The sequence below is a fragment of the Sander vitreus genome, chromosome 22 (assembly GCF_031162955.1).
Source record: "Sander vitreus isolate 19-12246 chromosome 22, sanVit1, whole genome shotgun sequence".
NCBI lineage: Eukaryota > Metazoa > Chordata > Actinopteri > Perciformes > Percidae > Sander > Sander vitreus.
Window position 1 is genome coordinate 23,788,851 of NC_135876.1, and position 12,531 is coordinate 23,801,381.

Here is a 12,531-nt window from a genome sequence, read left to right on the forward strand (position 1 = left end):
TGGCTGTCCGGAACCACCAAAATACCACATTCACTACCTCTATAAAACAAATAGATGGTTTACAAAGTATGAGCAGTAATCAATAGATTACCTTCAATTAAATACCTGACATTGGCTCTTACAATAATGTTGAACTAACAGGTCACACATTTTGTTTTATTTTGAAAGATGAAAGGCTAAACAGGAAGTTGTCTTCTGTTCCTAATAATTTGTGATTTTCCAGTCAATGTAATAAATGATCTGATATCTTCAGAGCAATATACATCAGTGTAGGAATCTCAAGTCAAAATAAATTATTCACTTCAATTTTTGCAGATCAGTTTTAATTTCGGTGCAGCGTAAATTTAACACACAGTGAGATAAAATGGTAAATAAAAGTGGCTGCATTAGCCCTAACTACATTTGTCATTTCATAAGTCACTTGTTATGAATGTCAAAGATTAAACATCTTATACAGTTTCGATGCTTTCTAACATTTCCCTTCGTTTCATATCCTCAACCCAAAACATTTGTTTATTTATCCAGCTCACTGACACAAATGACTTGATGAAGTTTATTGTTCTTTTTCAGCAGTTATCCATGCACCACATCTACAATGATATATTCCACCAAGCTGCAGTGTCACAGTAATATTAGGATAAACATTATGTCCTTTATGTTTTACTTCATATACAAGGGAACCTCGGAGACCCTCTTACGATGAGCTTCAGCAGAATCTGGAGGAATAATGAGCTAACATGGAGAGAGGGAAGCCGGCAGGTGAGTAAAAACATAAAACAAAGTGCTGAAGGTTGCAGCAGTGATTGAGAACACTTTTCCCCTCTCAATGTGGCACCTTGGAGGAGCAGTAGAGCCACCTTTCCCCAACATGTAGGTTATTAAAGAACTTGCTTTTCAACAATTCCCACCCACCCAGAAAGTCCCTGCGACTGAGATCATACTTTCAGCCATGCTTGCATTAACATACAGGCGCAGAAATAAGCTGTGGGCCCGTTACGACTCCGCACCAGCATCACTACCACCAGCTTACTTGCCACCTTCAAGTAAACAAGTTTAACAGATTTCTATAGAAATATGCATCAATTGCGTGCAACAAAGGTGTTAAATTGTAGAATGACCTCAGTATTATTTCTGGAAATTTGGAAGGTTTATAATGGCATGAAGAGGCGTTTTATTATACTACACTTAATTGTAATTTTTTTTAAGGCTGATTCAAAAATGTTTTGTTTTGAGGCAGAACAATTGCATTCATTGAATTAAAAAACTAAATGTAGTATTCTTCCCCAGAAGTACATACCTGTCACCAAACCATAGTATAATTGAGCAGTTAAATAAACAGAATGTGATTTTCCAAATTCACATATCACATTTTTTTTTACGTTTTTAGGCAAAATAAACTCAAAGCATTACATTGGAAAAAGTAAAATAATTTTCACTGAGTATTTGAATATAGAATGTGATTTTCCTTGAATACTAAAAAAAAATGTACAGAGTTTGGTTGGTGGCCGTTCCTAATTTAGTTTACGCCACCAGAATGATATTCCGTGGCACCAGACCATAAAGGATGGATATACAATTTAGAATAAATAGAATTGAACAGTTGAATAAACAGAAAATGATTTCCCCTAAATACACAGAAAATTGTAAAGAGTTTGGTTAGTGACTGGCCAATTTTGTTTAAGGTGGGTGGGGTTCTGCTGGGGGAGTTTGGACTTATTACCTCAGTATGTATACAATCCTGGCTACGGCCCTGATCATCCACACAGTAAAACTGCGATTCTTGTGGCCCTTGAGAGTCTGTGTTCCTTGGCAAAGTTGCATGGTTTGTCCTCACATATTTTGCATTTTATCCCCTCCTGACCTTCTGAGGTGCCCGATTAGGTGCAGCAATCAACACAGACTTGCTCAAAGAATATTTGTAGTTCTTATAACCATTCTTCCAAGATCTTTTAGTGGAAAAAGAGCCTTTAAAACAGCAAAAGTGCACATGCTGGATGAACCACAGGAAAAGCACAGAAGACGGGTTGTTTTGACTGCACAGAGGTTTAAGGCCTCAGAGGTGACGAGCTGTTTAACACCAGACTCTGTTCTGAATTGGTGAGGTATATTTAAGTTGGTGGGGGGTTGAGCTGAGGTGGAGATAGAAGCGTCTTCAGAGCAGTGAAACACACAACTACTGTAAGTGCACACTATAAACTGCAGCTAGCGTGGTTACAGTCAGTGCCAGACAAATACACAACACACTGTGTCAATATTTTCCAGACCTGCAGATAAAAATACAGGACATTGACATATTTTTTTTTCCCCCGGCCCAGGTTTTTTTCATGTCCTCGCTGTGGATTGTTGCACCTCCACAAAACGTCCATCGATCAAGTGACGAGCAGCAGAAAAACCAAAGCGACAGGCTAAGTGTTACGTGTAATCAGCGGGATTATAATATCAGTCGGTGATGGGGTTTTCTCCAGCGTCAGGGTGGCAGGAAATCTACACAGACTGTTTTTTTTATAGAAGTAGGCATCGCTGTCAGCGGTAGAGCAGGTCAGAGGTGAGATCAACACACAGGAACCATCAGAAACACTGACAGAAAGAGAGAAACTGCCACACACTGTTCAAGTACACGGCTACAACCATTAACAGCTCAACTAGCTAGTCCTTACTGAAGATGCTACACATGATTCAAACGACAGTGTGTGTTTTTACGGCTTCCACTCCAGATAAACTGCTACAGAGCCACTCCCTGACTCCTCCACCCAGTCAGATTTATTTACAGAATTTTACAAAAGCAAGAATGAGAGACTAAAGCGGGAGATACTTGAATGATATTTTGTGACAGTGCAGCTGAGCAATACTGGCTCCAACAGGAACAGACGTGGAGGAGATAGTCTGATTTCAGAGAGTTGGTCATTAAAAGATTAAGTCCGATGTCGGGGGATTTTGTGAGTTGTCTTAAATGCAAAATAAATGTAATCTGTAAAGGAAAAGGTAACTTGATGTGTGCAGATTTGGACATTGACCCTGAATCCTCAACTCCTGCCTTATAATATTAAGTTTTATAACATGAACAAAGTGTTTCCTTAGTTTACAGTCGCTTTACTTTTTCTAAACGTTTTCATATGACAAACATGCAACAATGCTGCTGCCCCTCCCTTTTCTGTCATTTAACCATGTCTTAAATATACTTCACATGATTTGCATGATTTTGTCAAACTGCGTTGTGTTTTTGAGAGTCAGAACTGCCCATTTGCACTGCCTCAAAATGTGGCCAGAAGCTTAGCTGTTATGCGATGTTTGGTATTACAGATGTGAAATTAGTTGTTCAGCATTTGTTCCTTTGTGGAAATGATTGTTGCTGTTGCGGTCTCTTGGTCGGTTCCTCCTGTTTCTATAGAACTTGCGTGCTCCTGAAAAAGCCCTGAGAGAGAGAGAGAAAGAAGACAAAATGGAAAACTGTTCAAACCAGGCTTCAATTTGTGTTTTGAATCTGTGATGCATTTCTGATTCAGTTAAACCCATCATGTCCTACACAGCAGAGTGACTTGGGAAACTGTGTGCATGCTCAACAAGTTAATTAACAATAAAAAGTTAATGAGCTTCCTGTTATCATCACCATTCTCTTTACTTTAGTTTGTTTATCTCTAAGGTCTTTTATACTTTGTTTCCTCTTTACCCATGTGAATATCCCCATAGTGGGATTATTAAAGGATTTTGAATCTTGAATTAAATTCCATCGGATTATTTTCACTTCATGCACAATATTCTTGGCTCATTAGAGACATTTAAAGCTTTAAAGGTCCAGTGTGTAACATGTTTAGTTGTTCATTATCAAAATCTGTGTTGCCCGTTCACAAACTTGTCCTTTTTCATGAATATTTACCACCACCATCAATTCCAAGTATTCCTTTTGGCTTGAAATTTTACATTTGCATTCGCATGAACTGGGGTAGACACTCCATATTCATGCTCCATCTTGAAATACGTTAGCCAGTAAGGGACATACAGGACATACTGCTCCGCCTTTCACGTTTTCTCTGTCACATGATGAACTAACAGGTGCTGCTAATGCTGCTAATGGGTATCGTAGCTTCCCGGCCCCGGCAAGTTTGAAGTAGAGATGTTCCGATACTGCCTAAAACGCTGGTATAAGTATCGGGAAGTACTGGAGTTAATGCACCGATCCGATACCACGTAATAAAGCCCTAAAGAAAATCTACTTTAAAGTAGTTTATTTATGTTGTTTTTCCGTTATAACTGACTGTCAAACTGGATAATACAAGAACGTTCTGTGGCGTTCATGTTTCACAAAGAGTTTAACCTGAGCCAGACAACAACAAAGATAGAAATAATATGACATCCATACAGGAATAGTAGTATACAGCTGTTATACATCATATCATCCATACAGGGATAGTAGTATACAGCTGTTATACATCATATCATCCATACAGGGATAGTAGTATACAGCTGTTATACATCATATCATCCATACAGAGATAGTAGTATACAGCTGTTATACATCATATCATCCATACAGAGATAGTAGTATACAGCTGTTATACATCATATCATCCATACAGGGATAGTAGTATACAGCTGTTATACATCATATCATCCATACAGGAATAGTAGTATACAGCTGTTATACATCATATCATCCATACAGGGATAGTAGTATACAGCTGTTATACATCATATCATCTATACAGGGATAGTAGTATACAGCTGTTAAAACATAATAATATATATGACACACTGGTATCGGATCAGTACTCGGTATCGGCCAATACGCAAGTTCAGGAATCGGTATCGGGAAGCAAAAAATGGTATCGGACCATCTGTAATTTGAAGAAGGAAACATGGAGGATCAACACGTATTCAAAATCCAAATTTCAGGAACAGGAGTCTTCTTCTTCACCCAGAAAAAGAAAAAGGATATTGAAAAGAGCAAGAGACCGTCTTTTTGAAGCGTGAAGGCTACCGTAGCTGTAATACGTACTTTGAACTGCGTGGTGCGAGAGAGTTGATTGCGATATATGATCTCAACGCTAGATGGGAGAAATTCCCACACATTGGACCTTTATACAACCTTTATTCATTTCTGTGGCTACTTGGGTAAACAATTTGATGCTTGAAGAACGGTTGATGATACGATTTAATATTATTTATTTCATTATTGCAGAGGGGCACTGATGGCATCCTACAACCGTTGCTACAGGCTGAGCAGTACTAACTACCACGAGTTAACAGATTTTTATAGTAGAGCTGCAACGACTTGATTAATCGGCCAATCGATTAGTCGATCGGCAGAAAAATCATCGCCAACTATTTTGATAGTAAATAGAAGAATAGAAGTAATTTTTAATGCAAAAAATAAAATAAAATGTAGTTTTTAGCCTCTCAAATATGAAGGTTTCCTGCTCATTTCTGTTTTATATCATATTAAACTGAATATCTTTGGGTTTTTGTTGGCATTTTAGGCTTTTAGTCGATAGGACAGCTTAGACATGAAAGGAGAGAGAGAAGGGGAATGACATTCAGCTAAGGGCTGCAGGTCGGAATCAAACCCCCGGCTGCTGAGGCGAGGACTGAGCCTCTGTATATGGGCGCACGCTCTACCAGGTGAGCTACCCAGGCGCCCCAACACAAGATATTTAAAGACATCACCTTGGACTTTGAGAAACTGGGATGGACAATTTTCAAAGTTTTCTGACATTTTATTAACCAAACGATTAATTGAGAAAATAATCGTCAGATTAAACAATGAGGAAATGAATCGTTAATTGCAGCCCTATTTGATGGGTACAGGAGGGGGAGGGGTTCTACCTGGCTACTGGACGTCCAGTTTGCTCGGGCCGACACTGTGGATGAGCTGGGAGGTTTCAGAGGCGGCGCTGTACGCTTGAATCAGCAGGTTCTTGTTGAGGTCTCCGACCCCGCTGCCGGCCTGCAGTTTAGGGTAGGGGGGCGTTTCCCCACCCTGTCGCTGTCCACGACCGTGGGCGTCCAGCTCCATCAGGTGCTCCAGGGGGCAGCCGTCTGTCCCCTCTGTGAGCGGTGAAAACTCATGAGCGCTCGGCTGCTCGTCCCTGGACACAGGACTGATGGAGACAGATGGAGAACTTAAAGACACAATGATGACAGAGACAGGATGTTCTGTTAATTTGCACTTTTCAAAACACAGCTTCAGTATTGAAGGTTTCGTCTGGCTTGCGTTATGAGCTACAAAATGAGATCTGGGAGGAAGCAGTCTCCACGTTTGGGTGTTTTGTAAATGAATCTTTCTTCCTTCATCTCAGACACCCTATTCAAACTTTTGTCTGTTTGGATGAGCAGCACAGGACGACAATGAGATGCACGACTGGAAGAAAGACGCCAAAAAGGCTGATTGGTATGTGTGGAGTCATCTCAATGCAGACACAGACACAACACTTGGCAGACAATGTACAAATGTACAAGCAGTAAGAAAAAAAATACAAAAAAAACCTGTAATTCCTTTTGTTAACCTGACAAGAAACATGCAGACTCAATGCTAAAAATGATGCTGGGTTTCAAAAATGAAGTTCTACAGTGAGAACAAAACCAGAGACAGTTAAAAAAACAAACCGAAAGACACATGGAGAGTCAAAACAGAGACAAACAAAATGGTCTCACCTGACGTCCATGGACTGGACTCCGTCAGACAGCTCGTCCACAAAGCTCTTATTCTCCAGGGGTCCCAGCATGACGGGGGCCTCAGCTGGAGTCGGGGCGTCCTCCTCTGAGGGAACCGCAGCCTCGGGCCTCATGTCAGACACTGCCAACACACAGTGTCGTTTAAAAGTTAGTTTTCTGGGAGATTCAGTGGTGGGTATTATTATAATAGAGGGGCTGTAGGTCTGACTTAGGAATCTCTAACAGGAGAAGCTTGCCTAAAAAACAAAAAGACTAAAGAGATAAGAATATACTGATCATCAGAGGAGAAATTCAGATGTTGCAGCAGCGACAGGACAGAAATAATAAGTACAGATAAACAGAGAAACATAAACAACAAATAACTAGAGGCATATGAAATCAAAATAAGAATGGAATAAAAAAAATAGAAACGATACCAACTCAAAATAATGTTTTTTTAAATAAATAAAAAAAATGAAATAAAAAGAGAAAATTACATAGGAAAGCAAAGAAATAGTGGAATTAATACAAAGGCAAATAAGTAACAAAGCAAATTAAAACAGAAATATTAATGTATGTCACATTTGATCAATTCATTAACGCCTACATTTATCTTTAATATTTTTTTAATATTATTTATTTATCTATTGAGTCATTTATTTTTTGTATTTTTGGTACATTTAATGGCTTATTCCTTCATCTATTGAATCATTTTTTTATTATTATTTTTGGTATATTTAATGGCTTATTCATTCATCTATTGAGTCATTTATTTTTTGAACCAAATGCTGCAGTGTACTTGGTGTTGGTGTTACTGCCTTTAAACCAACAGGAGGCGCTGTTTCCCTGCCTGTATAACACTGCTGAGTCACACTGCAGCATCTCATTCAATTATATAGAAAAGTAATTATACTGGAGGAATGAGATTAAACTTCCCATCCAATTAAACAAAACATAAACAAAACAAAACAACAAGGGTGGATATGGTGAGTCAATAAGTCGTGCAGTAAGTAATAGAACCAAATAAATAAAAAATAAAGGAGGGCGGTGTATCTAACATTCACCTGCAACACCAGACAGAGGCTCAACTTCACTCTTCCGGGTTCTCTTCATGATCTCCTCAATTCTCTGTGAAAACAGACACAAGAAACCTTTGTTTTTACAATAGTTTGCACCGTATTTTGTGTCACAGTTTTATGATGGTCGATAACGGCGTGTGAGAAAGGCCATTTGCTGCTTTGACGTTAGTCTACTATGTATATCCACGATGTTCCACTTCCGGTACACCGGAAATTACGCCGATCGCGCTATTTTCGCCCGGATGTCCGTTACCCTCCGCTTTCTTTGTGTTGGCGTTCTAACCTCTGGTGGATTTCTGAGGACTATGGTTAACTGCTCCTCAGATCTCTGCAGGGTAAATCCAGACAGCTAGCTAGACTATCTGTCCAATCTGAGTTTTCTGTTGCACGACTAAAACTACTTTTGAACGTCCACATGTTCCACCAAAACAAGCTCCTTCCCAAGGATATTTTGCAGCGGCACCGTGGCTCCGTCCGGCCGCCCAAGAGGATTGTGATTGGTTTAAAGAAATGCCAGTAAACCAGAGCACGTTTTTTTCCAATCCCGGAATGCTGTGTAGACTAGCCAGACCTTCCTCTGCAGCGCTGTGGAGGACGGTCTGGCAATGCGAGACTACACTGACGTAAACTCTATAATTTACAAAACAGACGTATACATTTAGATCTGTGGTACCTTCTTCCTCTGCAGTCTCTCCTGCTCCTCCTGGATGTGCAGCAGCTCTCTTTCCTGCCTCTTCCTCTCTGCCTCTTTCTGGGCTCGCAGGAAGGCCTCCTCCCTCTGAAAAAACACCCAGAAAGCATCCAATCAGTCACATTTATCTTTCCGTAAAAGGGGAGTATCGTTAAGTTGTAGTTGCACATACCACCTTAAATTAAATGATGCAATCAAGAAAACACTGTCCAATCTGTCCCTAGACTAAAAATAGGACACTAATCTTAGTTTTACAAAGCAAGGCAGCTTTCTTTATATACCACATTTCAGCAACAGGGCAATTCAAAGTACTTTACACAAAACATTAAAGAGCAGTTAAAAACAATTAAAAAAAACATTAGTTTAAGAGAATATAAAAACAGCTAAAATACAATAAGAATAAAAGTTACAGTGCAGGGTAAGAAATATTAAAATACTTTAAAAAGGCAGCATCAAACAAGCTTTTTGCAGCTTTTTGGGAGTTTATTCCTGATATGTGGAGTATAAAAACTCAAAGTGGCTCAATGATACAGTTTCCTGTGTTTATTTGACCTGACCTCTCGGTCCAGCTGATCCTGCATGTCCTTCCATCTCTGCTCCTTCTGCCGTCTCTCCTCGTCCTCCCTGTTCCTCCTCTCTTCCTCCCGCCTCACCCTCTCCTCCTCGGCCTGCAGTGCAGCTCTCTCCTGCCTCTCTTTCGCCTCTTGCTGCCTCTGCAGCTCCTCCTCTGCCCTCAGCCTGCAGCAACACAGGAAGGTTTGAGCTGAGCAGGCCACCATACAAACCTGCGATAACTTAAGAATAATCAGATGTTGTCAAAGTGTTGATAGAGAGGAATTTTGGTGTTTTGGAGGTAGATTTTTGTAATGTTCATTAGCCTGTTAAAACTGGACTGAAGATAATATTTTGGACCAATTGATTGTTAAAAGACTAAGTTGGAGACTGATATGGTCCTTGTCCATTACAGATCATCCTATGTCTGAAATTGTAAATCGTGATAGTTTTACTTTGTAAATTAACACTGATTTGTATCAGAGAATGAATACTGAAATACTGGAAAAAGCAGCTAAAAAGACAACTTCCAGTCGGATTTGTGACAAATCTCAACTACACATTTAAACCAGAATCAGAATCAGGTTTATTGCCAAGTATGTTTTCACATACATTGGAAATTTGCCTTTGTGTTTTGGTGCATAACAATGAACAACAAGTACGACAAAAGTCAAGAATCATTTATCTTAAATAGAAAAAATTACAATAAAAAATATGAAAAAGATATTAAAAGATATGTAAGATATATATGTTTTTAAACTAATTAAGATTAGTTTTTTTATAACTAACATCACGATATACTTATACAGCGTTTCCTCTATGTTGATTTTGTATTGGCGGCCCACCATGGCAACATTTCTGCCACCACGGTATCAGAAATAGGGCTGTACAAAAAATGTAGTCGCGGTTGCCTTTTAAATTATCCTGCCGACATAATGCACTGCCACTCACATTGCAATTTAACAACAAGTAGAACTATTCAGAGGTTATTGGGCCCATCCAGTTAAACTGGATGTTGTTGTTGAATGTTGTTGTTCGGACAGACCTGCCCCCACTGCTAAAAAAAATCCTAAAGGAAACACTGATTATATCAAAATAAGATTTGTTTCTTCCATTTCACCCAGACTTAGCTTAGGCTTTTTAGTGTGCACAATCATACATTAACACACATGTAAACGTGCATTTTACGGCTGCAATTTACAGTTATTTTCATTGGTAATTACATTTTAAAAATGCCAGAATATAGTGAAGAATCCTCATCACAAAGTCCCAGATCCAAAGATGATGCTTGCCTTTTTTGTCTCAATATCTTTGGATTTTTGATTATTAGTCAGTTAACTATCACTTAAAACAAATAAATACAACAGATAACCACAATGGAGAAGCTGGAGCTAAGGAATGTTTGGCATTTTTTCTTGAAAAATGACATTTAACTTAAATGTATAGCTAGTTTGTTTCAGCTCAAATGGACCCCCACCTCTCCTCCTCCTGCCGTTGTCTCTCCTCCTGCTCCTTCTGCAGTCGGGCCAGACGTCGTCTCTCTGCCAGCAGTCGGGATGCCTCCTCAGCGTCCTTCGTCCCGCCAACACTCCTGCCTGTGGGCGTGCCTGGAGACTCTGTGGTGTGGAGACAAAGATGCAGTATGACTTAACAAAAAAAACATGCACGCACGCACGCACACACACACACACACACACACACACACACACACACACACACACACACACACACACAGACAGACAGACAGATACAAACACACACACACACACACACAGACAGAGACACACACATACACACACACACACACACACACACACACACACACACACACACACACACACACACACACACACACACACACACACACACACACACACACACTGTGCCTTTACCTGCATTCAGTTCTTTGCTGGTGGATTTGGGGATCTTTTTCTCCGAGGTCTCAGATTTGGTTGATTTCTTCTCAAGGGTGCCCTGACTTTTGAGCTCAGTGTGACCCCTGTCATCGGTGCCTGGGGTGGTGGCCCTCTGCCGGAGCGGGGAGGGGGGGTACTGGCCGGGGGAACAGGGCGACTGGGCGCGACTCCTGTTGGACCTCACCCTGAAAACCAGCACAACCACATCAGGTCACATGGACTATAATTCAGGTGAGGGGTGTGTGTGTGTGTGTGTGTGTGTGTGTGTGTGTGTGTGTGTGTGTGTGTGTGTGTGTGTGTGTGTGTGTGTGTGTGTGCCGTACCGTTTCGGCGTGGCAGGGCCTTTGCTGTTGGCCCTGAAGGAAGAACTGCGGGCTGGTGTGTTTGGAGTCTCCCCCTGCAAGTCACATTTACAAATATTACTGTGATAAGAACAAGACACACATTTTAAACAAATAGTTAACCATAACATTTTATACAACTTTTGGTCCACATATATGTCAGCTACAACATGAAAGTAAAATCTTCTTCCTGTCTTGCCAAACCCTGCTTCTGTCCCATCATGGTCCTGTGATTCTGTCCTATGTGTTTGTCACTTTAACTCATGATGATCTTTCAAAACCAAATCATTTCCTATATTGATTTAAATTTAATTTCCACCCTGAGAAACCTGTTTGGATCTCTAAACAAAAAGCACCAGTTTTCAATTTTAAAAGAGATTATGTTTAGCTTTTTGCCTCAATTTGAAAAAGCACACCTTTGACTGGATTCCTGAATATTGGTTGACTCTGTATTACATCAACTGTGACATATAACACATGCTGTAACATTGTGCATGAGATGCATCTAGATTTTATTTCCCCACACACCCAAATGTGTGTTATATTTCCTACTGGAAAATGCAAAGACGATGCAAATAAATTGCTGATTAAAGCGTGAATTATACTGGCCGCAGCCCAGCTGGCGTGCGCAAATGTGACGTCATGGAAGCGGCGTGACTATTTATACCCGCGCTGGTGGTCGAGACACTAGTTGCAGTCTTCTCCTGAACAGAGGTGGCGCTAATGAGGAAAGGCTACAGACGTTGCTCTTTCTACGGACTAGAAGAAGAAGAAAAAGGTAAACAATGGCAGAACTGGCAGCAGCATTGACATTAAGGCATGGTTACCCGAACCGAGCCCGACGGGTCCTGACGGTACCCGACGGGCCGGGCCGGGTTCGGACAGATATTTAGAAATTATGGTCGGGTTCGAGTTCGGTCACATCAGCGCGATAAGGCATTTGTTGTAAAATGGTGCTGCGACTCTTTTAAGAGAGCTCAGTGCATGTGGAAAGTGGGCAGAAGAGAGAAAGAGGAAGCAGATGTAGATGCGACCGGAGCAGAGTTGGTGGAATAAGTTTAAGTTTTGTAACACAGTGTGTGCGGTGTCCGAGATAAACCTCAGACTGAAAGCCAAGTTCATTCATTTGCTCCCCAGAAACGGGATATAACCCCGACGTTATATAACGTCGGCCCTGGAGGTAACGAGTCTCCCCTGGTTAACACATTGAACATTTTAAATTAAACAGCTCATTAACGTGAGCTTGTTGCCCCGTGTGCGCTGATGTGCTCATCTGTTGACATTTCGGAATGCCTTCCTATAGT

The 12,531-nt window shown here is 40.6% G+C and overlaps 1 protein-coding gene across 3 annotated transcripts in view; it reads right to left on the bottom strand.

The window, feature by feature from the left end:
• Positions 1–313: 313 nt before the first annotated feature.
• Positions 314–12,531, bottom strand: part of map7d2b (MAP7 domain containing 2b) — a 30,612-nt gene continuing 18,394 nt past the window's right edge. For 2 of the 3 annotated variants that reach the window (XM_078280975.1, XM_078280973.1), the window contains exons 7-15: positions 11,210–11,283; positions 10,863–11,071; positions 10,448–10,586; positions 8,976–9,156; positions 8,401–8,505; positions 7,713–7,776; positions 6,649–6,790; positions 5,821–6,116; positions 314–3,412 (exon numbers count right to left, since the gene is read on the bottom strand). In XM_078280975.1, the coding sequence (XP_078137101.1) occupies positions 5,825–6,116; positions 6,649–6,790; positions 7,713–7,776; positions 8,401–8,505; positions 8,976–9,156; positions 10,448–10,586; positions 10,863–11,071; positions 11,210–11,283 (1,206 nt within the window). In that variant the 3' untranslated portion in view covers positions 314–3,412; positions 5,821–5,824. The remainder of the gene's footprint in view (positions 3,413–5,820; positions 6,117–6,648; positions 6,791–7,712; positions 7,777–8,400; positions 8,506–8,975; positions 9,157–10,447; positions 10,587–10,862; positions 11,072–11,209; positions 11,284–12,531) is intronic. The other variant, XM_078280974.1, reaches the window with a different exon arrangement.